Here is a 23,050-nt window from a genome sequence, read left to right as displayed (position 1 = left end):
AATTATGTTCCCAAATTGTAGCTGTTGAGTCCCACATCGACAATTAAGGGACGAGTGGTCTCCTTATATGGACTTGGGCAATCATCACCTCTTGAGCTAGCTTTTGGGGTTAAGTTAGGCCCAAGGTCCATTTAACAATAGCAAAGGAGATGGACAATGTTTGGGTTCGTTCATGATGCTCTCATTCTTTATAAAGGTCGAATTTATTTGCTACCTTCTTCTCCCTTAATTGCAATGGTCTTGTCTCGTTATCATGATTGTGCACATGAAGAGGTTCAGAAGACTTCCGAACGAGTGCACAATAATTTTTGTTGGAAAGCTATGAAGTCCAACATTGCTGAATATGTGGCAGCTTGTCTGATTTGTTAACGCCACAAGAGTGAAAATCTAAGTCCAACCAGGTTGCTTCAGCCCTTGGCACATCCTGCGCAGATTTGGGCTGATATCTCCATGGACTTCATTGATGGGCTACTTAACGTTTGGGGGAAAACGATTTTGATTGTGGTGGTGGATCGATTTTTAAAATATTCTCATTTCATCCCTATGGCACATCCTTGTACAGCTCCACGAGTGGCACATATTTTTTTTTAAAATATTGTGCGTTTACATGGGTTGCCAGAATCTATTACTAGTGATAGGGATGTATTTTTCACCAGTCACTTTTTGAGGGAACTTTTTCGTTTGTGCGGGACTAAGCCTGCATTCTGTTCATCTTATCATCCTCAATTGGATGGTTAGATGAAGGTTGTCAACCACAATATTGAAATGTACTTGCGGTGTCTTGTGGGTGATCGTCCTCAACGCTGGGGTTGATTGCAGTGTTATCAAAAGCGAAAGCGCAAAAAAGCTCTAATGTCTGTTGGGGCTTTAAGCGCAAAGCGTAAGTAAAGCATGGGCTTTAATGAAAAAAGGCGCAAATTGAGAAAAATTACAAATTTGTATGTGTAGTCCAAGACTAATATCTATAAGTATGAATACCTAATATATGGATAAAGAAATTGAAGAAAATTTACGATAAAGTGAAATATCAATTGTTTAGTGTCACCTCTTCAGGATTACACACATTGGCAAGAAAAAGTATGACTTAGAGCCTTGATGACAACACTGAAGCACCCACTAAGTGAGGAGAAGCGCTCAACATGTTTTGAGCCTTGCTTCAGGGCTTAAGCACGGTTTAAGCGCTTTTGATACACTAGTTGATTGGATTCTTTGGGCAGAATATTGCTACAATACTTCTTTTCATACAGCTCTTCAGACTTCGCCGTTCAAGGTCGTCTATGGCCTCGAACAACCAAGATTATTGTCCTCTATACCTAGATCTGCTTGAGTAGAGGCAATTGATCAAGCCTTGCTTGACCGAGATGTGGTTTTGGCAAAAATTAAGACTCGATTACAGCAGGCTCAATCTCGAATGAAAGAGTATTATGATAAAGAGCATCGAAAGGTGGAATATGCACCGGGAGCATTTGTTTGGCTTCGTTTGCAGCTTTATAAACAACGTTCTCTTGCTGGTCAGCTTCACCACAAACTTTCTCCCAAGTTTTATGGGTCATTTCAAATTTTGAAATGCATTGGGATTGTTGCTTATGAGTTAAAGTTGCCTGAAGATTCTGAGCTTCATAATGTTTTTCATGTTTCTCTTCTTAAGCCTTTGAAAGGTGCAGCACATGCGTCTACACTAGCATTACCTCCTACAACTGATGGTCGGGTTGTGCCAACCCCAGGCTTTGTTTTGCGTGCTCGCCTTAACCGTGGAACATGGGAAGTTTTGGTTGAGTGGGCTGGTTTGGATGCAACTGAGGCTACTTGGGAATGTGTAGACCAGTTTCGACAAGTTTATCTTGAATTTGCGCATGAGGACAAGTTCTTTCTTCCGGAGGAGGGAGATGTTATAGACTCATTTGTGGGACGTGTCTATGCTAGGCGCAATAAGTGAATTCAGTATTTCAATAGGCCTAGGTCTCTTATTTTAGTAGTTATTTATTTTCTGTTTAATTATTTTCTAGAATAGGTTTCTCTACGTACTTCTGTTTTTATGAAGCTTAAATTATAAGTTTCCTACTCTTGTAATAATAACTTATAAGTCTAGTCCTATTTAACAGAAACGAAAGGAATAAAACCCTGAGCCACCTTTTATCATAGAACTACAGAGGATTGGAGTTATTCCGAACGAGCTCTAGGGTTTCAAACTCCCTTCGACGAGTTTGATTGTTTATTCACAATAGGTAGATTAAGGAATCGAAATAAGGAAAAAGGGGCAGCTAATCACTATGACACGATCTATATCGCGGGACCTTAACATTATACCATCTCAAGCAACATTTGTCATTTTTTCCTCAATGTGTGCTACTTGCGCTTTCTACCGAATGTGGTCATTTTTAATCTTCTCAAATATTGTATGACCAATCTACCTTAGCATCCGCATCTCCGACAATTCATCTTGTGGATATGTTGGACTTTAGAGGCCCAACGTTCACTCCTGTATAACATGGTTGGTTTTATAACTTTTCTATAGAACTTGCCGTTCAGTTTACTTGAGCTCTCAATTGTTGCCTCTGACTCTGTTGTTGTTGCAGTTCATACCAAATATTGGTATTTGATTAGGTGTCTCATGTTGAAACTTGAAAGTATACTGTGATGTGTATTGTGCACACAAATCCTCTGTTATTTATGTTGCAGTTCATTCCCTATAGTGAAATTTGTTTAGGAGTCTCATGTTTAGGTTTACTGCTGTGTGTTTTGCATACAGATCATTTGTAATTTATTTACATTCTGAGGTCTTATTTTAAAGATATACAACAGTGTAAATAACATTTCGATTTAGTACAAGCCTACAACAGCAGATTATGTTTTATGTTAAACAGCAGACTGGTATTTGGTTCTTTTTCCACAATTCAATGTATGATATACATTTTTTATGCCCTTTTCTTTTATGAGGAAGAACTGTGGAATTGATCATGTGATATTCTTTACTAAAGCATGCTATCTCTATTTTCTGACTTTTGAAATTTGAGCGTTTTCTTGTAGAATGTGTGTTTCATGCTTCCCCCACTGCTGGGTTTGCTGTTAGATTGTGCCCAAAAAAGTGATCAGTCTGTAGTTGCCATCTCTCTTGGTGCATTAGTGCATCTTATTGAAGTTGGTGGACACCAATTTAGTTACAATGATTGGGATACCTTGCTGGAAAGCATCAGGTGCAATTCCACTTTTATTAAGTTGTCTGATCTTTCTTTATTCTTTCTGGTTGGCTATTTTGTGCTCATGATATAGTTGGTCTATTGTATGTACCAGAAATGCTTCATATGCAACGCAACCCCTTGAACTTCTCAATGATTTGGGTTTTGAGAACTCAAAGCATCATACAGTATTGGTAAGAAATCTAGAGATCATAACTGCTGATAATGAATCCCCAACTTTTGCTAATATTGAGTCATTGGATAATATCAGCATAACATTGCTGAAAATGGAAATGGTGGTGGCCATTCATCAGACTTGCTGGACGACAATCGTGGAACGGACTCCCGTGCTGATTTGGATGAAACAGGAGGTTGCCACTGAGGAAATTATCCATTTTCATTGTTTCCTAATGGAATTATATTGCAAATAATTAAAGAGAAATGTCTTTATAGGTATGCCCTCACCTTCTGGGAGATTAGAGAAACCTACTGTTCCAGAAGGTCTTGAGCGTAGTCAAACAATAGGACAGAAAATTATGGGAAATATGATGGACAACCGCTTCATCAGAAGTTTCACTTCTAAACCAAAAATTCAGGCTTCTGATAATTTGCCAACTTCACCATCAAAGGTATTGCGTCATTTTGGGCTAATTTGCTGTCCTCACTGTTGTATGTAAATTGGAAATGTTTAAGAAAAAAGTTTATTTGTCAAAATCCAGTGAACAATGGAGCCCATGAGGTTTCTCTTAATAGAATTCTCAAATTAGAAATCCCTTTTGTATGAACTTAACAACATATTAAGTACACAATTCAGGTTTTCGTTGGTCACTATGTTAATGCACATGTATGCAGACCTGTCTCTGTTAACTCGAAGCTCACATGCGATACCAGTATGATGTGTTATGTGATGGTTAATAGTAAGATTTTCTGTAAAATTGCAAATAAGTTGTCATTTACTTACTAATATACTCTTATAATACAAAGGGCTATTGTTCCGTTTACTGCATTAATCAAGATTTTTTTCTCTAGTCAAACTACGATATTCAATCAGGAAACTTCTTAACAGTACTTGTTATATTGATATCCTTTCTTATCAAAAAGAGGATGATTCTAATGTTTCAAGAAGTATCCTGCCAAAGGTGTTTTGTTTTTCTTTTCTCACATTTTCTAAGGGGAATACTTCCAGTGGATGTCTTATTTGATATCCTTTCTTGTATCTTCATCATTCCAAGAAAGTATTATAAAAGGTGAATATGTTTGTTACATTTGTTATTGCAATGCAATAGTAACTTGTTTGCTTAGCTATTTTACACTTCGATTGGGTATATCATTTTCTGTTATTTTGATTTGTTTCTGCTGTTTACTACTCTATCTGATGTATAGTTATTAGCTGATGATACGGAGCCTGAGGCAAGAGATGAGGATGAAAGTTCAATGTTGGCTACTATTAGGAGCAAATGCATCACACAGTTGCTACTTCTCAGCGCTATTGATAGCATTCAGGTATTGCTCATGCTTTTAACAGCGGGTACTAAGATCGTCTTTCCAGTGCTAGTATAGAAATCATTGGAGCTGTTGCAAATTGCAATATCTTCTGATATTGATAAAATATGTGTTTTGATGCTTAGTTGACAACAGTCTGGTAAAAATCCTCTCTTTACCAGTCATCGACTACCCTTATTTTGTTCCCTGTCAGATTACAATTATTTGGCTTAGAGAACTTCAAGTGCCATTTCTGTATTATAGTCTTATAGAGATGACAAAGGTCTTGCTTGATTCAAATTTGTAGTTTCCACGTTTGTTGTCAAACATTGCAGTTTCCATATTGAAATTTACCCTCAATGTGTAATGCTACCTCATTTGTAAGACAGCTCTTTCAGGTATTTTTATGAGCACATAAATATTGATTTGCTGTTTTACTATTTTTTTGTTGGAAATCTCACCACTTTTGAGGATAAAATTTTCAATTTCCACAGGGAAATCAATAAAGCTAAGGGATGGAAATTTTTTGAAGTATAATCATTCAATGTTTTCTAATTCCCCCCCAAAATGAGAAAATGTGCCAAATATAACATCAAATATGGTTTTTTCTTCTTTCTCAATATATGGCACCATAGAGGGTTGTGTGCAATAGAAACTATTGAAGAAAATGAGAGAAGAAATCATCTCTGAATTGAATGATCCTTAAATCTTGATGAGTGAAAAATGGCAATACCTAAATGGAAATGATCTTATACTATTTACATGGATCCTTCACTTGGCTTGAAATGCCTTTATTGAATGGGTGCGGGCACTGATTCTTCAGAATTGGCTATTAGTTAGCAAAAATCTGCACCTGTAGATTTATAATACATAAATAAAACTTTTAGATTTTTATTTTTCATTTTGAAAATAACCAAACTCGTATAGAACAGCTAAATTTCCGTCGTGTATATATTCGGGGATTGGCATTTGGAATGATGAAAGAGCATTGGTTCAACTTAAAATTATATTATAGATACAAAAGTTGTGCAATTTTTCAGTCCGTCCAGCTGGCTTGTCCTAACCTTGCCCCATTTTGCATGGCAATAGCTGATTATATATGGAGTTTAAAGGCTTTCTACTTATATTAGTTTTTGGATTTTGCCCTTATTTTCCCCTGAAGAATGATTAAAGTACAATTCCCTATTATTAGGGTGAAATTGGAATTAGTTATCTGTATATGGAAAGTTGTTACAGTTTGTTAATCACTCACTAGGAATTTGATTTATCTTCTGATTGCAATGTATCGTTTAAGTCATTAACTGAATAAACTGATTCAGACAAGACATTTTATATTCAAAAAATCTGGTAAGTCATAATTTTTGAATTTTTCATTACAAGTTAGGTGCAACACATGTCTTCTGGTAGTAATCAATTGAGATAATGGAAGGAACAAGAAACTTAAAAGCATTCACAACTTAAAAGAGTTTTGAACAGATTGACTACTTAAGAGTTTTGACTAGGGGTGGCAAATAGGCTATTTGGGCTGGTCAAGATAGGTTGCCTCATTAAATCGGTCATTGCCCAACCCTGTCCAAATTTCACTTGGGTCAAGATGGGCTGGGTCAAGATGGGCTAAACAATGGGTTGTTACCCAACCCGCCCAAATTGGCCCAAAACTTTGCAATATTCTCAACCTTTAAAACAAGCATGTACTATGTTCTGGAGAGAAATCATAAAACAGAATTTCTCTCTCTACTTTCTTTGAGCTCTCAGGCACACTCCCCGAGGAGCCTGAGAAAAAGGAATCTTGAGAATCCATAAACACCATTAGCACGGATATTCAATTCCGACCGACCCTCTGAAAACAGCTCCGACAAACAACCCCGCACGCGCCGCCACGCGCGGCTCTTTTCCGGCGAGGCAAACCCCACGCGCCGACGCGTGAGCTCAACCCCGGCCAATTTTCAAAATTTTCGTTTTGGACAGAACACTCGCTGGGAAATTCCGAGCACATCCATACATTTAGTTCTGAATTCCGACAACTTTTATTTTTTCCGGTGGCGGGGAACCTTTCTCTGTTCAGAAATTTCGGGTTCTTTTCTTCTTTGTCAAGCTTTAAAGCTCACTGTGATAACTTCTAAACAACCCCTAAAATTCCAGAACCTGAACAGTTGTTTTGTACAATATGGGAGACAACAGGATATATTTCAACGCAGGATTCAAATCTTTTGACATCACCAGATGGAACTCCAATAAAGACATTTGGTTTGAATGGGTGGAGAGAAGCCGCAACATGATGAGAAGATCATCCATGGGTAGAAAGGCAATGGAATGGATATGCTTTACACTTAAAGAAGCGTCGACAGATCAAAATAATCTAGTGAAGAGATGGAAGTACAAGGAGCAATTGACAGAACATTTCTGCACTAGGAAATTTAACACCCATGGAAGATATATGAGTATTCTCTCACTGAAGGGAGAAGGGAGGTCAGTGATTATAATCCCAGAGTTAACTTTGAATTCTGGTTGGAAAGACATAGCAGCTAAGATAGAGAGATTCATATATCAGACCATCAAGTCGAATCCCATAGTACCACCTAAAAACACTGTGGACAATTTCCCTTATGCCCAAGCAGTTAAGGAGAGTAAATGGCAATCCAATACGCTTCGAGAGGCAAGGGTCAGCACGAGCAATGGCGGTATCTCTGTTCTGGACCCTATTGGAGGAGAGGACACAGGCTTACTAAAAAGATGCATTATCGGGTCTTTTGGGGAAGAAATCAATGAGAGACCCACTTTAGCAGACATAAGGCGATGGGCTAGTGCGTCATGGAACAAAGCATACGGAGTAAACATTTATGAAATGACAGGAAACATGTTTCTTTTTGAATTTCCAAACAGATTCATGGCAGAGCAGGTTGTGCAAGGAGAATGGAGATGGAAAAAATTCAAGCTTCATCTGGATTGGTGGAATCATACTGCCGGTTGCATTCCAAACTCACAAATTGAGGAAACATGCTGGATTAGAGCCATGGGGATTCCTGTACATCTATGGTCACAAAAGATCTTCAAAGAAATAGGAGATCTTTGTGGGGGTTGGCTAGCTACAGAAGAAGAAACTGATCTCAAAAACCACCTCAAGTGGGCAAGAATCAAAATTGCTGGTGATGGCAGGAAGACTCCCAACGAGGTGGGGATTGTAAGAGACGGTACCAAATTTTTCATCCCAATCTGGGCTGAAAGAAAGACACGGTATGAGCTAAACAATGGTAAAGGAAAGGCAAGTGGTCAATTTACACAAGGTTCAACTTCGTTGAATCAAAACAGTAGAGGGTCAAAAGTCAAGCTGAAATCCTATGACCCCGATATGGCTGCACAAGTCATTTTTAATGACCTCTCGTGTAAGCTCTCTGATACTGGGCTGAAGCCTTATATCGAGGAAATGGGAGGACCTTCTCACTCGGGAGCAAAAGAGTCATCTCCAGGGGAGCAAAACCTTAATGTGAATCGTCAAAGTATGCAAAAGGAAACAATTTCCAGTTGCAGTCAGCCAGAAGGTGGAGTAGATTTAGCAAGACTGAAACAGAAGGAAGGGGAGCAAAGCATAAACTTAAAGATGGGGAATGATCACGTGGGATGTACTTTGGAACATCTAAAGCAATGTAGCCCTATTCAAGTGTGGGAAATTGAGGAGGTGAATCCTTTAGCAGTTCAGCAACACAATCCTTTATTGGATAAAGACATGGATGCAACAATATGGGTCCATCAAAATATGATCAAATTGGGGAAAATGTTTGGAGTAGATTTCCAAGGACATGAAGAAGAAGCACTGGAATTGTTAATGCAAATTGACAGCTGCAGACAGGTTAGAAGGGTGGAGTCAGAGTTGGAGGTGAAGAAACAAAGATTCAAAGGATCACTGGAATTAAAGGGTTTGACTTCTTTCGATGTCAAATTCAAGAGTGACGGGAAAAGGAGTAGGGGAAGAGATCTTTCAATTATTTCTATATGAGGATCAAAGTAATTTCCTGGAATGTAAGGGGTCTAAATGATAAGAAGAGAAGGGAGATAATAAAAAGTCAAGTGCAGAATTGGAGGGCAGACATTATTTGCATGCAAGAAACAAAAGTCGAGGGGGATATAGAGGAAATAGTCAGGCAAATATGGGGTGGTAGATGGGTTAGGTATGCAAGTTTAGAAGCTAGCGGCACGAGAGGGGGGATTTTGATGTTATGGGATTGCAGAGTATGGAAAGGGGAGGTGTTACAGATTGGTGCATACACTTTGACATGCAAGTTTGACGCTCTTCTACAGAATTTTCAATGTCACATAACAGGAGTGTATGCCCCAAATTGTAGAATAGAAAGGAAAAAAGTATGGAGTGAAATTGGTGCAGTGAGGGGATTGATGGAAGGTCCTTGGGCGGTTTGTGGCGATTTTAACGTTACAAGGTACTCTTCTGAAAAACGGGAATGCTCAAGGAGGTCCAGAGCGATGGTAGAGTTTTCGGATTTTATAGAAGATATGGAGCTGATAGATCTTCGACTTGAAGGAGGAAACTATACTTGGTTCAAAGGGGACAATCATACAGCGGCTTCAAGAATTGATAGATTTCTCATTTCAGAAGAATGGGATGTAAGACTCAGAAACATCAAGCAAACTATCCTACAAAGGCTGATTTCGGACCATTCACCTGCGGTGTGTGGGAACAAGCTAAATCATATTTCAAGTTTGAAAATTGGTGGCTAAATGTGGAAGGTTTTGAGGACAGAATTAGAGAGTGGTGGGGATCTTTTGAATTCTCAGGAAGACCTGATTACATTTTAGCTTGCAAGTTAAAAGCTCTCAAGGGCAAGCTAAAAGGATGGAGCAGAAGTTACGAAGGCAATCTGGGACTGCAGAAATCAAAATTGCTAAGTCAATTAGCAGATTTTGAGACAACGCAACAACTAAGAGCGTTGACAGAGGAGGAATCAGTCAGGAAAGCAGCTACTCTAATGGAGATTGAGGTGCAACTCAAGAATGAAGAAAGTGCATGGAGACAAAAATCAAGAGCTTTGTGGCTCAAAGAAGGGGATAGGAATACAAAATTTTTCCATCGGACTGCAAATGCACGCAAGAGAAACAACAACATTGACCAAATAATGATTCGACATGAAGTAATCGAGGATCCAGAAAGAATAGAGAACGAGATTATTGAATTCTACAAGGAGCTATACACAGAACCTGAACAGTGGAGACCAACAGTCAATTTCGAAAATACTACAAGCATGTCTGAATCGGAAAGGGAGTCTTTACAAAGTAACTTTGAGGAACAAGAAGTGCTGAGCAGCCTGAAGATGTGTGCAAGTGACAAGGCTCCAGGTCCAGATGGATACACAATGGGTTTTTTCAGAAAGTGTTGGGACATTTTGAAGGAAGATATCATGGCGGCTTTTAACAACTTCCATTCACAGGAGATGTTTGAGAAAAGCTTCAATGCAACATATATAGCATTGATTCCAAAGAGGACAGGTGCGAAAGAATTGAGAGATTTCAGACCGATCAGTCTGATAGGGAGCTTCTACAAACTGCTCTCAAAAGTCTTAACTGAAAGACTTAAGAGGGTGGTTGGGAAACTTGTTGATGCTCAACAAATGGCGTTCATCAAAGGAAGACAAATAATTGATGCAGTGATGATTGCCAATGAAGCTGTGGATTCAAGAATAAAAAAGAAAGAACCTGGAATCTTATGCAAATTGGATATCGAGAAGGCCTATGATCATGTGAACTGGAGCTTCCTACTAAGAATGTTAGAACAAATGGGTTTTGGGCAAAAATGGATTAGATGGATGAAATTTTGCATATCTACTGTGAAATTCTCCATTCTTATAAATGGAAGTACTAAAGGTTATTTTCACTCACACAGAGGTCTCAGACAAGGTGATCCTCTATCTCCCTTTTTATTCATCATAGCCATGGAAGGATTGAACAACATGATCAAAACGGCTAAAGTCAGTGGTTGGGTTAAAGGTTTTGAGGTAAACAGGAGTGGGGCTAACAATCTAGAGATCACACATCTCCAATATGCTGATGATACTCTAGTCTTCTGTGATGCTGAAAAAGACCAACTTAGATTCTTAAGGATCATTTTGGTTTTATTTGAAGGTGTATCAGGATTACACATTAATTGGAGAAAGAGCAACATTTTTCCCATTAATGAAGTTAACAACATGGGGCAACTGACTCAAATATTGGGAGGAGAAGTTGGGTCCCTACCAACTGTTTACCTGGGGATGCCTCTTGGTGCAAGATCCAAATCAAAAGAAATCTGGAATTCAGTCATAGAAAAGTGTGAGAAGAAGTTGTCAAGATGGAAATCGCAGTATCTATCATTGGGGGGTAGGCTAGTTCTAATCAACTCAGTATTAGACTCTCTACCTACTTACATGATGTCTTTGTTCCCAATTCCATCAGGCATTTTACAGAGATTGGACAAACTCCGAAGAACATTCCTCTGGCAAGGCAATAAGGAGAAAAAGGTCTTCCATTTGGTCAATTGGAAGACAACAACAATGGATAAAAAACAAGGTGGATTAGGGATAAGGAATTTGAAGAATCAAAGCAAGGCTCTTAGAATTAAATGGTTATGGAAGTACTCTAAAGAACCCCAATCTTTATGGGTCAAAGTGATCAAAGCCAAGTATGGTGAAGAAAACAACTGGGTGTCAAAAAAAGTCAGTACATCATATGGAGTAAGTGTGTGGAAATCAATCAGAGAACTTTGGCCAATAATGAAGAATCACTCCTCCATAAGAGTGAACAACGGAAGGAACACATCATTTTGGAATGATAACTGGCTAGGAATGGGAAGCTTAAAGGAAAGATACCCAGATATGTTCGGTTTAGCACAAAACCAGCATAAGACAATCGCTGATATGAGGAGTTGTCAAGGATGGGAAATAGCTCTAAGAAGACAGCTGAATGACTGGGAGATAACAAGACTAACTGAACTCTACAAAGAGCTGGAAGCATTTACAGAACTACAGGAAGGTTTGGATTCAATATGGTGGAAGAGGTACAACAAAGGGATTTACCGAGTGAAGGATGCATATAAGATTTTGAATCATGATAATCAACAGGTAGATACATGGCCTTGGAAACATATATGGAAAACAAAGATTCCATACAAGGTAGCATGCTTTACTTGGCTACTAGCAAAGGAGGCGGTTTTAACCCAGGATAATCTCATAAAAAGGGGAATTTCTATGTGTTCAAGATGTTTTTTGTGTGGGGAAAATGCAGAAACTGTCAACCATCTGTTTCTACACTGCAAGATTACAGACCAACTATGAAAAATCTTTATTAGTCTTAGGGGTATCTCATGGTCAATGCCATTCAGGATTAAAGATGTCATATATAGCTGGGAAGAAGCTGGAGCTGAAGCAACTAGTAGAGATAGATGGAGGACTGTTCCGGCATGTATTTGGTGGACAGTCTGGAGAGAAAGGAATACTAGATGTTTTGAAGATAGAAGCAACTCAATGCAGAAGATCAAACTCAATTGTATTCTTCTATTTTGTTTTTGGTGCAAACAGATGTACACAGAAGATACATTGACAATCATAGACATTCTAGGATCCTGCTAGGTCTCAAATTAGAATATCTATAAATTCTCTCTATGTAAATTTGGTTTTTAGTGCAACCTATGTACTGATTGTTATAATATATACAATAGTTACCAATTCAAAAAAAAAAAAAAAACAAGCATGTATAAAAATTAACTTATGTTTTTGAATAAATGTCAATTCATGCCAAATGATTTCTTTCCTCGATTTCGATTTAGAATTTTATTTGATAGTTCTTCATCTTTTAATACTAACAAAGATCATAATAATAAAAAAGTAGTAAAATTAGACCTTCTCACCCACCCCCGTCCCCCACCCTAACAGAAATATTATTTAGAGTACTTTCTTTTAATGTTGTAGATATAGTATTTTTGTTTTCATTTCAACAAAATGAATATTTTCTTTTTATGATGTAGAAAGTTCTTTCATTTCAATAAAATAAGTATTTTTTTTTCATGTTTCAACAAAAAGAATAATTTCTTTTCGTGATGTTAAAAAAGTATTTTCTTTTTCACAAAATGAGTACTATCTTTTCCTGTTGTAGAAAAAGTATTTTCTTTTATTTCAACAAAAAGAATATTTTCTTTTCATGTTGTAGAAAAAGTATTTTCTTCCATTTCAATAAAATTAGTAATTTCTTTATGAGGATATCAACCAAACATGGGAAAATTAGAAAATATTTTCCAGAACATGGGTCAAGGTAGAACTCTAAGATTGAACATTTCCATGGGTCAAGGTTGGGCATCATCATGGGTCCATTTGGGCTGATGATTCTAGATGGGTTAACATGGGCTAGCCCAAAACAGCCCATTTGCAAAATCATTCTAGCATAAAGCCATTAAAGCTTGGGCGGGTTGGGCGGGTCAAATGGGTTTGGGTTAGTTTTGCCACCCCTAAGTTTGACAGACATGCATAGGAGGACACTTGTAAACCTGCTATGATCTTGCCTACTATATGATGTGAGAACTGTGAATATACTGCATTCTGAACATGATGGAGTGTCTTCTTGGCAGCTGTAGCTATTACCTATAGTTTGTTTTCGAGTGGCAGTCGTTTTTTTCAAATGGGTTGGGAGTCTCTGGATTTCAGATTTCAGTTCCATGAGCCACTTTAACCATAAAGCAAACTTTATAGTGCATTTGTGAAAATATTTTTCTGCTCCTCTTATTTCTCCTTTTTGATGTGTTTCAAACATGCAGAAGAAATACTGGAACAAGTTGAAGCCAACACACAAGATAACTATAATGGACATTTTGTTCTCTGTGTTAGAGTTTGCTGCATCATATAATTCTTATTCCAATCTCAGATTGCGGATGCGCCAAATACCTGCTGAAAGGTTGGCATCAGTTCCTATGTTATTTCCACAAATTCTTTTCTCCTCCCGTTAGACCTATATTTCTCAAATTGCTAGCATCTTGTGTGTTGATTTAGCTAATTGTTGGACAGGCCACCATTTAATCTTCTCCGGCAGGAATTAGCAGGGACTTCCATCTATCTTGATATCTTACAAAAGACAACAGATGGGATTAATTCTATAAGGGAAGAATCAACTGAGACCACAGTTGCTCAGAAGGGAAATAGTTTGATGAATAATGATGCAGCTCCTAACGATAAGTTTCAACAGTCGGGATCAATTGAAGAAGATAAGTTTCAACAAATTGCAGAAGAGAAACTGGTGTCATTTTGTGGACAGGTTCTGAGGGAGGCATCTGACTTCCAGTCCTGCACGGCGGAGAGTGCTAATATGGATGTTCATCGAGTTCTGGAATTGCGTTCTCCGATCATTGTTAAGGTAGGGAGTGCATGATTTCTTGAAGTTTCTAGTTTTGTCTTTATTGTCATTTAACTGCTTTCAATTAATTAGCACAGTAATATTTAGTAGCTCACTTATAGTAAACCACTTTTTTTCCCTTTGTAAGTTGTAAAGATACATAACTATTAATACATAATTGAACAAATGGAAGTGTGTCCTTTATAGTAGTTTAAGCTTTTAGATGAGGTGGTCACACAATTTAACGTGGTAGCAGAGCGGAGAGGTTTTAGGTTCAAGTCCTACTACCACCACCATTAACAAAGAGTATTTCTGCACACTTGGTCTAATAAAAAGAATTAGGCTTTCACATGAGGGTGTGGTTAAGAAATAATTAAATAAATGGAAGTGTCCCGCTCTCATTGTTTACGCTTTTGGATGATGAAGTCGCACGATTCAACAAGAAACACGTTTTATGATTGCAATATATGGCTATGTTGGTAGTGCCACAACCGAGATAGAGGTTTAGAATTATTCTCAGCCAACAAGCTGTAATTTATGATGTACAACTCTGATATCCTTGCTAGGGTATCTACTCATCAATTATTCCAAACTTGGAAGATGCTGCTTCTCATACCAAAGTTGTGGTTTTGCTCACATTACCAATTCTGTTAACCCAATTGACCATCAGTCTTTGTCAGCATCATTTCCTTTATTGTTAAGATATTATAACCTTGAAAATATTGTGGTTTCTAATGGTACTTGTTTCCTTTTGGACATATTTCTCATTTTTTCTAACAGAAAAAGGTTGTGTTGGAAAAATAGAGCCCTGTTCCTCACTTCCTATCAAAATCATTGAAACTCTCATTTTGAAGATTTTATTTCATTCTGAATTTCTTTTCTCCTTCTGACATAATTATTATTTTAAATTCATGAGGTACTGATGCATTGATGGTACTTCTTGGTTTGTGCTGGATTTTCACTTTTCTGAGTTCCGCCATACATTAAATTTCTGTTTGCTTCTCTGGAGTTTTGGAATTCATACAATTGGATTCTGATTTCAGTAGTGGTTTTTTGATTTCTCATGCATTTTTTTATTCTAATTGTTTTTCAGGTGCTGAGGGGTATGTGCTTTATGAACAGCCAAATATTCAGGAGTCACCTTAGAGAGTTCTATCCTTTGATTACTAAACTTGTATGCTGTGATCAGGTAATCTCATCCCTAAAATGTTAATATACAAAAGAAGTAAATTAATTTCTGAATATTAGCTCTGACTTAAGAAGCGCATTCTGCAATGGCAATAACATATTAGTTGATCTTATAATGATCGTGGTTAATGTGGGGGTTGCACGTGAAATTACTCTCCACATTGCTTGTAATGTGACCCTTTGTGCTTTAGTTTATTGCAAAAGATCAACCTACTGAATAGAACTTGTAGCAATGAATTTATTACTCCCTATCACAAGTAATGCGACTCTTTCTGTTTTGGTTTATTGGAGAAGATCCACCTACTGGTTCTGAAGATAAATTGGATTATATATGTTAATTAGTTAGTTATGTATAGTGTCCCACATCGGGAAGTAGATACCTATTATTATGTAATCACTGTATATAAATAGGGTTGTACAACACTTTAATTAATAATAAGATTTTTCTCCCGTGCATTTTTACATGGTATCAGAGCTAGTGTGAGAGATTCATCGCTGTGCAAAAATACTAGCGACTCCGGGAAAGAAAAACAAAAAACAGTCACTGCGCTAATTCCGGTGGTTATCCGGCGTCAATCCTTCTTCAGTTGGTGCTGTGCAAAAACCAACACCACCACAAGGTTAAGAATCCTCCGGCGAGCAAACCCCAGCAAGAATCTCCGGCAAAGGAGATCTCACGCACTCACACGCGCTTTCAGAAGCGAGAGATCTGCCGGCGCGTTTGTCCCACGCGCCGGCGCGTGCAGCTATTTCCGGCCATTTTCTGGCAGACCTTCTTGAGGAAAGTTTGGTTGCAAGGTGTTTTCGAGGCCACCCATCCATGTTACACCAAAATTCGACGACTTTTTTATTTTTCCGGCATGAACAATGAGTTTTCCGGCGCAATATTATAATAGCATTCGTATCAGAAGCCTTTAACTCACAATCCGTTGGATCCAATGCATTGAATTCAATCCATATGGTTTCTTTACCGGATTATATTGAGTTCGTTCAGTACAAAGCATGCAAACAAACACATTCAGGGATAGCTTCCGTTGTTCAAACAGATAGTAACGTGACTTGTGTCTCCCAATCTTCAACCTCTGAGTCTTGGGTCATTAATTCAGGTGCATCTGATCATATTTCTGGTAACAAATCTCTTTTCACTAGTATTTCATATTCTCAATCTCTTCCAACAGTCACACTGGCCAATGGGTCTCAAACCATGACAACTGCAATAGGTCAAGCAAGCCCACTTTCTTCCTTACGTTTAGATTCAACTCTTTATGTTCCTAATAGTCTTTTTAATCTCATAGCCGTTAGTCGCTTAGCCAAATCACTTAAATGCGTTATTATATTTCCTGATGACCTTGTTTTTATACAGGAACATAGTACGGGGCGGATCATCGGTACCGGGCGTGAATCAGATGGACTTTATTACCTTATCCTTGCAAAATCACATGGACTCACATCTTGTCTTCCTTCAATAACTTGTCTTGTTACCGATTCACCAGATTTATTACATAAACGGTTGGGACATCCCAATTTGTCAAAACTTTAGAAAATGGTACCTGGTTTATCTCACTTGTCCACTCTAGAGTGTGAGTCATGTCAGCTTGTTAAGCATAACAGCTCCCATTTCCCTCGGCGTCTTGATAATCGAGCAGAGTCACCTTTTACTTTAATCCATTCAGATGTTTGGGGTCCTAGTCGAGTCAGTTGCCTTGGGATTCCGCTACTTTGTCAGTTTCATTGATGATTATTCCAAGTGCACTTGGATATTTCGGATGAAAAATCGGTCTGAGTTGTTTTCTATTTTCCAGAACTTCCAGGCTAAAATTCAAAATCAATTTGGAGTTTCTATCCGCACATTTCGTAGTGATAATGCCCTAGAGTATTTGTCTAACTCATTTCAGCAGTTTATGAACTCTCATGAGATTATTATCAAACATCTTGTCCGTACACATCTCAACAAAATGGGGTAGCTGAAAGAAAGAATAGACATCTTATTGAAACTGCACATACCCTACTCATACAATCTCATGTACCGTTGTGTTTTTGGGGAGATGCAGTTCTTACATCTTGCTATCTTATTAATCGTATGCCATTTTCAGCTATCCAAAATCAAGTGTCATTCTCTGTCCTGTTTCCCCACTTACCTTTGTTCTCTCTTCAACCCTGTGTCTTTGGAAACACGTGTTTTGTTCATAACCTTACTTTAGGAAAAGATAAATTAGCTTCTCGTGCTCTTAAGTGCGTATTTCTGGGTTACTCGAGAACGCAAAAGGGGTATCGATGCTATTCTCCTGACCTCCAGCGGTACCTTATGTCCGCTGATGTTACCTTCTTTGAAACCCAATCATACTTCACAGGTCCAGGTAATCACTTAGATATTTCTGAGGTGGTACCGGTTCATCTTTTGGAGATTCAGTCATTATCTCCCATTCATCTTCCTCTACAGCTCCAATTGCAGCTCCACCACCTACAGCTCCAGTTGCAGCTCCACTACCTATAGCTCCAGTTGCAGCTCCACTACCTATAGCTCCAGTTCTACCACCTATAGTTCCAGTTACACCATCTAGTCCAGTTCAACCTTCTGCAGCTCTACCACTCTTGACTTATCATCGTTGTCCACGTCCAGCATCAGGCCCAGGTGATTCACGTCCTGCATCATATTCTACACCTAATGTGGACTTGTCTCCTCTTAGTCAACCAATTGCACTCCGCAAAGGTGTACGATCCACACTTAATCCTAATCCCACTATGTTGGTTTAAGTTATCGTCGTCTGTCATCACCTCATTATGCTTTTATATCATCTTTGTCCACTGTTTCTATCCCTAAGTCTACAGGTGAGGCACTATCTCATCCAGGATGACGACATGTTATGATTGAGGAGATGTCTGCTTTACATGCGAGTGGCACTTGGGAGCTTGTTCCTCTTCCTTCAGGTAAGTCTACTGTTGGTTGTCGTTGGGTATATGCGGTCAAAGTTGGTCGGGATGGCCAGGTTGATCGGCTTAAGGCTCGTCTTGTTGCAAAAGAATCCACTCAGATTTTTTGGCTTGATTATAGTGACACTTTCTCTCCCGTGGCTAAAGTGGCATCTGTTCGTCTCTTTTTGTCCATGGATGTTGTACGTCATTGGCCTCTTTATCAGTTAATCATTAAGAATGCTTTTCTCCACGGTGATCTTGAGGAAGAAGTTTATATGGAGCAACCACCTGATTTTGTTGCTCAGGGGGAGTCTAGTGGTCTTGTATGCCGATTGCGCAGGTCACTATATGGTTTGAAACAGTCTCCCTGAACTTGGTTTGGTAAGTTTAGCATAGTTATTCAGGAGTTCGGTAGACTCGTACTGAAGCTGATCACTCTGTGTTTTATCGGCATTCTGCTCCTAATCTGTGTATTTATATGGTGGTTTATGTTGAAGATATTGTTATTACTGGCAATGATCAGGATGGTATTACTAATCTGAAGCAGCATCTCTTTCAGCACCTCTAGACTAAGGATCTGGGCAGATTGAAGTATTTTCTAGGTATTGAGGTCGCTCAGTTTAGCTCAGGTATTGTTATTTCACAACGGAAGTATGCCTTAGACATTCTTGAGGAGACTGGAATGATGGGTTGCAGACCTGTTGGCACTCGTATGGATCTGAATGCTAAGCTTCTGCCTGGATAGGGGGAGCCTCTTAGATATCCTACGAGATGTAGGAGGTTGGTTGGCAAATTGAATTACCTCACAGTGACTAGACCAGACATTTCTTTTCCGGTGAGTGTTGTAAGGCAGTTTATGGATTCTCCCTGTGATAGTCACTGGGATGCAGTTCACATTCTTCGGTATATGAAGTCAGCTCTAGGCAAAGGGTTACTATTCGAGGATCGAGGCCACAGGCAGATTGTTGGATACACAGATGCTGATTGGGCAGGATCACCTTCTGATAGACGTTCTACGTCTGGATATTGTGTTCTAGTAGGAGGTAATTTGGTCACTTGGAAGAGCAAGAAACAGAATGTAGTTGCTCGATCTAGTACCGAAGCCGAATATCGAGCCATGGCTAGGGCAACATGTGAGCTAGTTTGGGTCAAGCAGTTGCTCAAGGAGTTGAAGTTCGGAGAAATCAACAAGATGAAACTGGTGTGTGATAATTAAGTTGCTCTTCATATTGCGTCAAATCCGGTGTTTCATGAGAGGACTAAATACATTGAGATCGATTGTCACTTTGTCAATGAAAAGATGCTCTCAGGAGATATTGTTACAAATTTTGTAAAGTCGAATGATCAACTAACAAATATTTTCACTAAGTCTCTTACTGGTTCTCGTATTAGTTACATCTGTAACAAGCTCGGTACATATGATTTATATGCACTGGCTTGAGGGGGAGTGTTAAGTAGTTAGTCATGTATATAGTGTCCTACATCGCGAAGTAGATACCTGTTATTATGTAATCACTGTATATAAATAGGGTTGTACAACACTTTAATTAATAATAAGATTTTTCTCCCATGCATTCTCACAATATAGAACTAAAACTTATAGCAATGAATTTCTTTGTTTTCAACCATGATTTCCATTAAACATCATACCTTTTTCTGTAACACCTTAGACAAAAGACAAGAGAGATGTTGCGTATATAAGGAAGCAAAGCCTTAGACCATAGTTTCACGTTTTAAAGCCGTGCAATCCTAGGCTCAAACTGGAATATATATATATATACTAGTCTCAAGGTACGCGCGATGCACATGTATTCTATCTCAATGAGTGCTAATTTATTTAAAATTCGTGTTTAAATAATAAAATAAAAGTATAAGTTCCTAAAGATAATTATATATGTTAAATGTGCATAATAACTCAATAAATAAAGAAGCTCTCGTAAAAATCCTCAATCATAAGTCAATAATTCAACTTAAAATTTATTTCAGTTTAATAATATTATAACTTTAGTTTCACAAGTTATCATGCTTCCTTTTTCAGTTTCAGCAAGAACAAGTCCTTAAAAACCTTATAATTTTAATTTTACAAGCTATCATGCTTCCTTTTTCAGTCAGCAAGAACAAATCCTTAAAAACCTAAATAGTGCTGAAGGATAACTTAAAATATATAATCAGGCAACTAATAATCTACAACTTTCATATGATCACAAAATCAAATTAAATAGCAATAAAAAAATACATTTAAAAGGATACTAAAGCAAGCTTGTGAGAGAATGTATAATTGAAAGAAGACTTTTCCATGACATATTAACTCCAGAGAATGACTTAGAATTAGAATTGAAAAAAGAGTAGTCCGGTGAATAAGGCATCCCGCATAATTTAAGTGAATGATTTATATAAAGTAAAATTTTAATATTTTAAAGTTCTAAGTATTAGAAATTTTAGTCCAAATAATAAAAAAAATTAATAAGTAAAATTTTTATTAATTTTAAACTTCTAAAAATTATAAAAATAATTAAATGACTTATTAAATGAAGTATTTTTATATAATAATTAACATTAATTTGGAGGGACTTCAGATTTTCTTTTTTGCTTGTAAAGATCAAGTTTAAAATGGAAAAAAGCGTTAGTTTTAAATTTTAGTCTTTTATTATAGGTATTTTATTAAATAATCTAGAATTGAAAATATAATAAGCACATTATCTCTTATTAATAAAAGAAATGGAAAACAAACGTGATAAAAGTAAGTCCTATAAATTAGGATTCATACCTATTTTAAACAAGGAAGTATTTAATATACAAAATATAGTTAATTTTGAAGTCCTAAATTTTAGGCAAATAACTTGTATTACTATTTTATCCAATATATAATATTTTTTTAAAGGGTAAAAAAGGCGAACGATATTTCGTTAAGGGCCTTCGTGCTTTTAATATAGTATATATATATATATATATATATATATATATAACTCAAACATAATAGCTAGTTAGAGGTTTCTTTCTTGGATCTGCGTACTTCAACGTCTCACCTGCATTTATTTATTCAATCTTTAATTTAGGCTTGACAGGGTTTGTTCGATCTCTAACTAAGGATTGACTAAGTAGGAACCTTAGTCTTTAGGATCAATTGCATCCTTCTTAAGGCTACTATCAATGTTAGTTTCATGATACACCGACTTCATGTTTTTGGCTGAAAAAGGAGGTTGTCAGAGGCACATTATTACATGTTTATAAGTTTAACGATGTAAATGCAGCAAACTGTAGTTTTTTTTTTTTTTTTTGGAGTTGGGGGGGGGGGGGGGGGGCTGTTTCTTTAACATTAAGGACTTGTTGCAGTTAACTTTATTTTTTAATTCAACTTAGATAGAATGCAAAAAAGGGCTTCCAGCATGACTTTTCATGACTTGTACTACATCAATACTAGAAATTACTGCTACCTCAATGGTTGTGCCATCATAGAGTGCTATCATATTTCCTTTTCCCCTTTTCTTTTGGCGATGAAGTACACTACAGTACTATTGTAACTTTTATGAACATTACTCGTCAAACATGACAATATTAATTCATAGGCTTTAATTTTCATTCTTTTGGGATCCTTTACCTCATTACATTCAACACTGACTTTTATAGGGTGCTTGTTAGAAGATATTTGGTTGGAGAGCAAGCAAAAGGACTTTTGAAACTTACTGCTAATAAAATATTAATAAATGTATGGATTCTGATTCTCTAACTAACTTTTAACTAAAGGAAAAACAAACTGCTAACACAGATGATTTTTGTTGCCCTCTTTAAATATCTTGTGCATTCTTAGTAATTGAAGGAAGAAAGGGGGTCTTAGTAATTGACGAAGGGCAAAAATTACAAGGTCTGACACAAACTTCTATCTATTCTTCAGATTCTTCTTTTGGCCACAAGAAGAGTTAAATGTTGCCCTCTATTTTTTGCTTCTCCTAAGTGATTGGCTTACACTCCTTTAACCTTTAAGTTCAGTTTCCTGTTAATGCTAGTGGTTACTCACTTTCCTTTTTCTGCTTGCATGCTATTAAAGTAATAGTTTTATGTGGATATTTGAGAGATCTAATAAATTGAATGGTTATGGCACAAGTATAATTTCAAAATTTGATGTTAGCCGTCGATTTCCGCAATTCCTATTGCTAATGGTCTATTCTACTTCAGATGGATGTACGTGGATCCCTTGCAGATCTTTTTAACATGCAGTTGAACCCGCTGTTGGCTTAAGACGTATGGAGAGCCAAGTGAGACGGGATCTTCTATGAAGAGCTTGGGAGAGGTTGGAGTAATAATTGATGTACTGCAGCTGTAATACTTTTCTCTACTGCTTTTCTCAGCATCTCATATTTTAATAGTTTCTTCAGGTTAGATTTAAGGGGTTATAGAACAATCTCCCTCCTGGAATATGATCCCGTTCACACTTTATGGATGTACATCGTTATTAAAATGACAATTGACCATCATTTGGCCTCACAGGGGAGGCCGGCACGATAAAAAGCCTCTACATGTGATGTCCAAAAAATGTAAACATGTAATTTAGTAAATTATAGCCCATTGTGGGGTGCAACCAATGTTATTATCTTTTTTATTGTATACAGCTTCCTTATTTGGCATCCCATAACTCTACTTGGATCCTCTGTTTTGGTGCATATTGGACCTGTAGCAATTCTTGCATGTATTCAACGGTGGTAGTTTGAGCTATAAGTAGAATGGCTATGAAATGAATTTTAACCCGACCAAATAAAGCGAACCAATCGCACTAAATCTTGTTTGAACCAATTATTAGGTTTTGGTAAAAACGTAAAGACTTTGAGGTAAGCCTATAGCCTTATCGAATAGAGAAAATTTTACTTTATACCCATTAATTCTAAACTATTTACCCTTTAATGCTTAGACCCAAATTATTTACTACTCCTATCCAT

General features: G+C 37.4%; 1 protein-coding gene across 1 annotated transcript in view; it reads left to right on the top strand.

The window, feature by feature from the left end:
• LOC107785370 (brefeldin A-inhibited guanine nucleotide-exchange protein 5) overlaps positions 1-22,743 on the top strand; it is a 58,725-nt gene extending 35,982 nt beyond the window's left edge. Inside the window, exons 26-34 of the mRNA XM_075219804.1 lie at positions 3,028-3,194; positions 3,292-3,370; positions 3,448-3,547; positions 3,630-3,805; positions 4,560-4,679; positions 13,447-13,583; positions 13,694-14,039; positions 15,112-15,207; positions 22,293-22,743. Of these exons, the coding sequence (XP_075075905.1) occupies positions 3,028-3,194; positions 3,292-3,370; positions 3,448-3,547; positions 3,630-3,805; positions 4,560-4,679; positions 13,447-13,583; positions 13,694-14,039; positions 15,112-15,207; positions 22,293-22,355 (1,284 nt within the window). The 3' untranslated portion in view covers positions 22,356-22,743. The remainder of the gene's footprint in view (positions 1-3,027; positions 3,195-3,291; positions 3,371-3,447; positions 3,548-3,629; positions 3,806-4,559; positions 4,680-13,446; positions 13,584-13,693; positions 14,040-15,111; positions 15,208-22,292) is intronic.
• The last annotated feature ends 307 nt before the right edge of the window (positions 22,744-23,050 follow it).

This window comes from Nicotiana tabacum, chromosome 8 (genome assembly GCF_000715075.1).
Source record: "Nicotiana tabacum cultivar K326 chromosome 8, ASM71507v2, whole genome shotgun sequence".
Lineage (NCBI taxonomy): Eukaryota > Viridiplantae > Streptophyta > Magnoliopsida > Solanales > Solanaceae > Nicotiana > Nicotiana tabacum.
The sequence above is the reverse complement of the archived record's forward strand: the minus strand, read 5'-3'. Positions and strand labels throughout refer to the sequence as shown.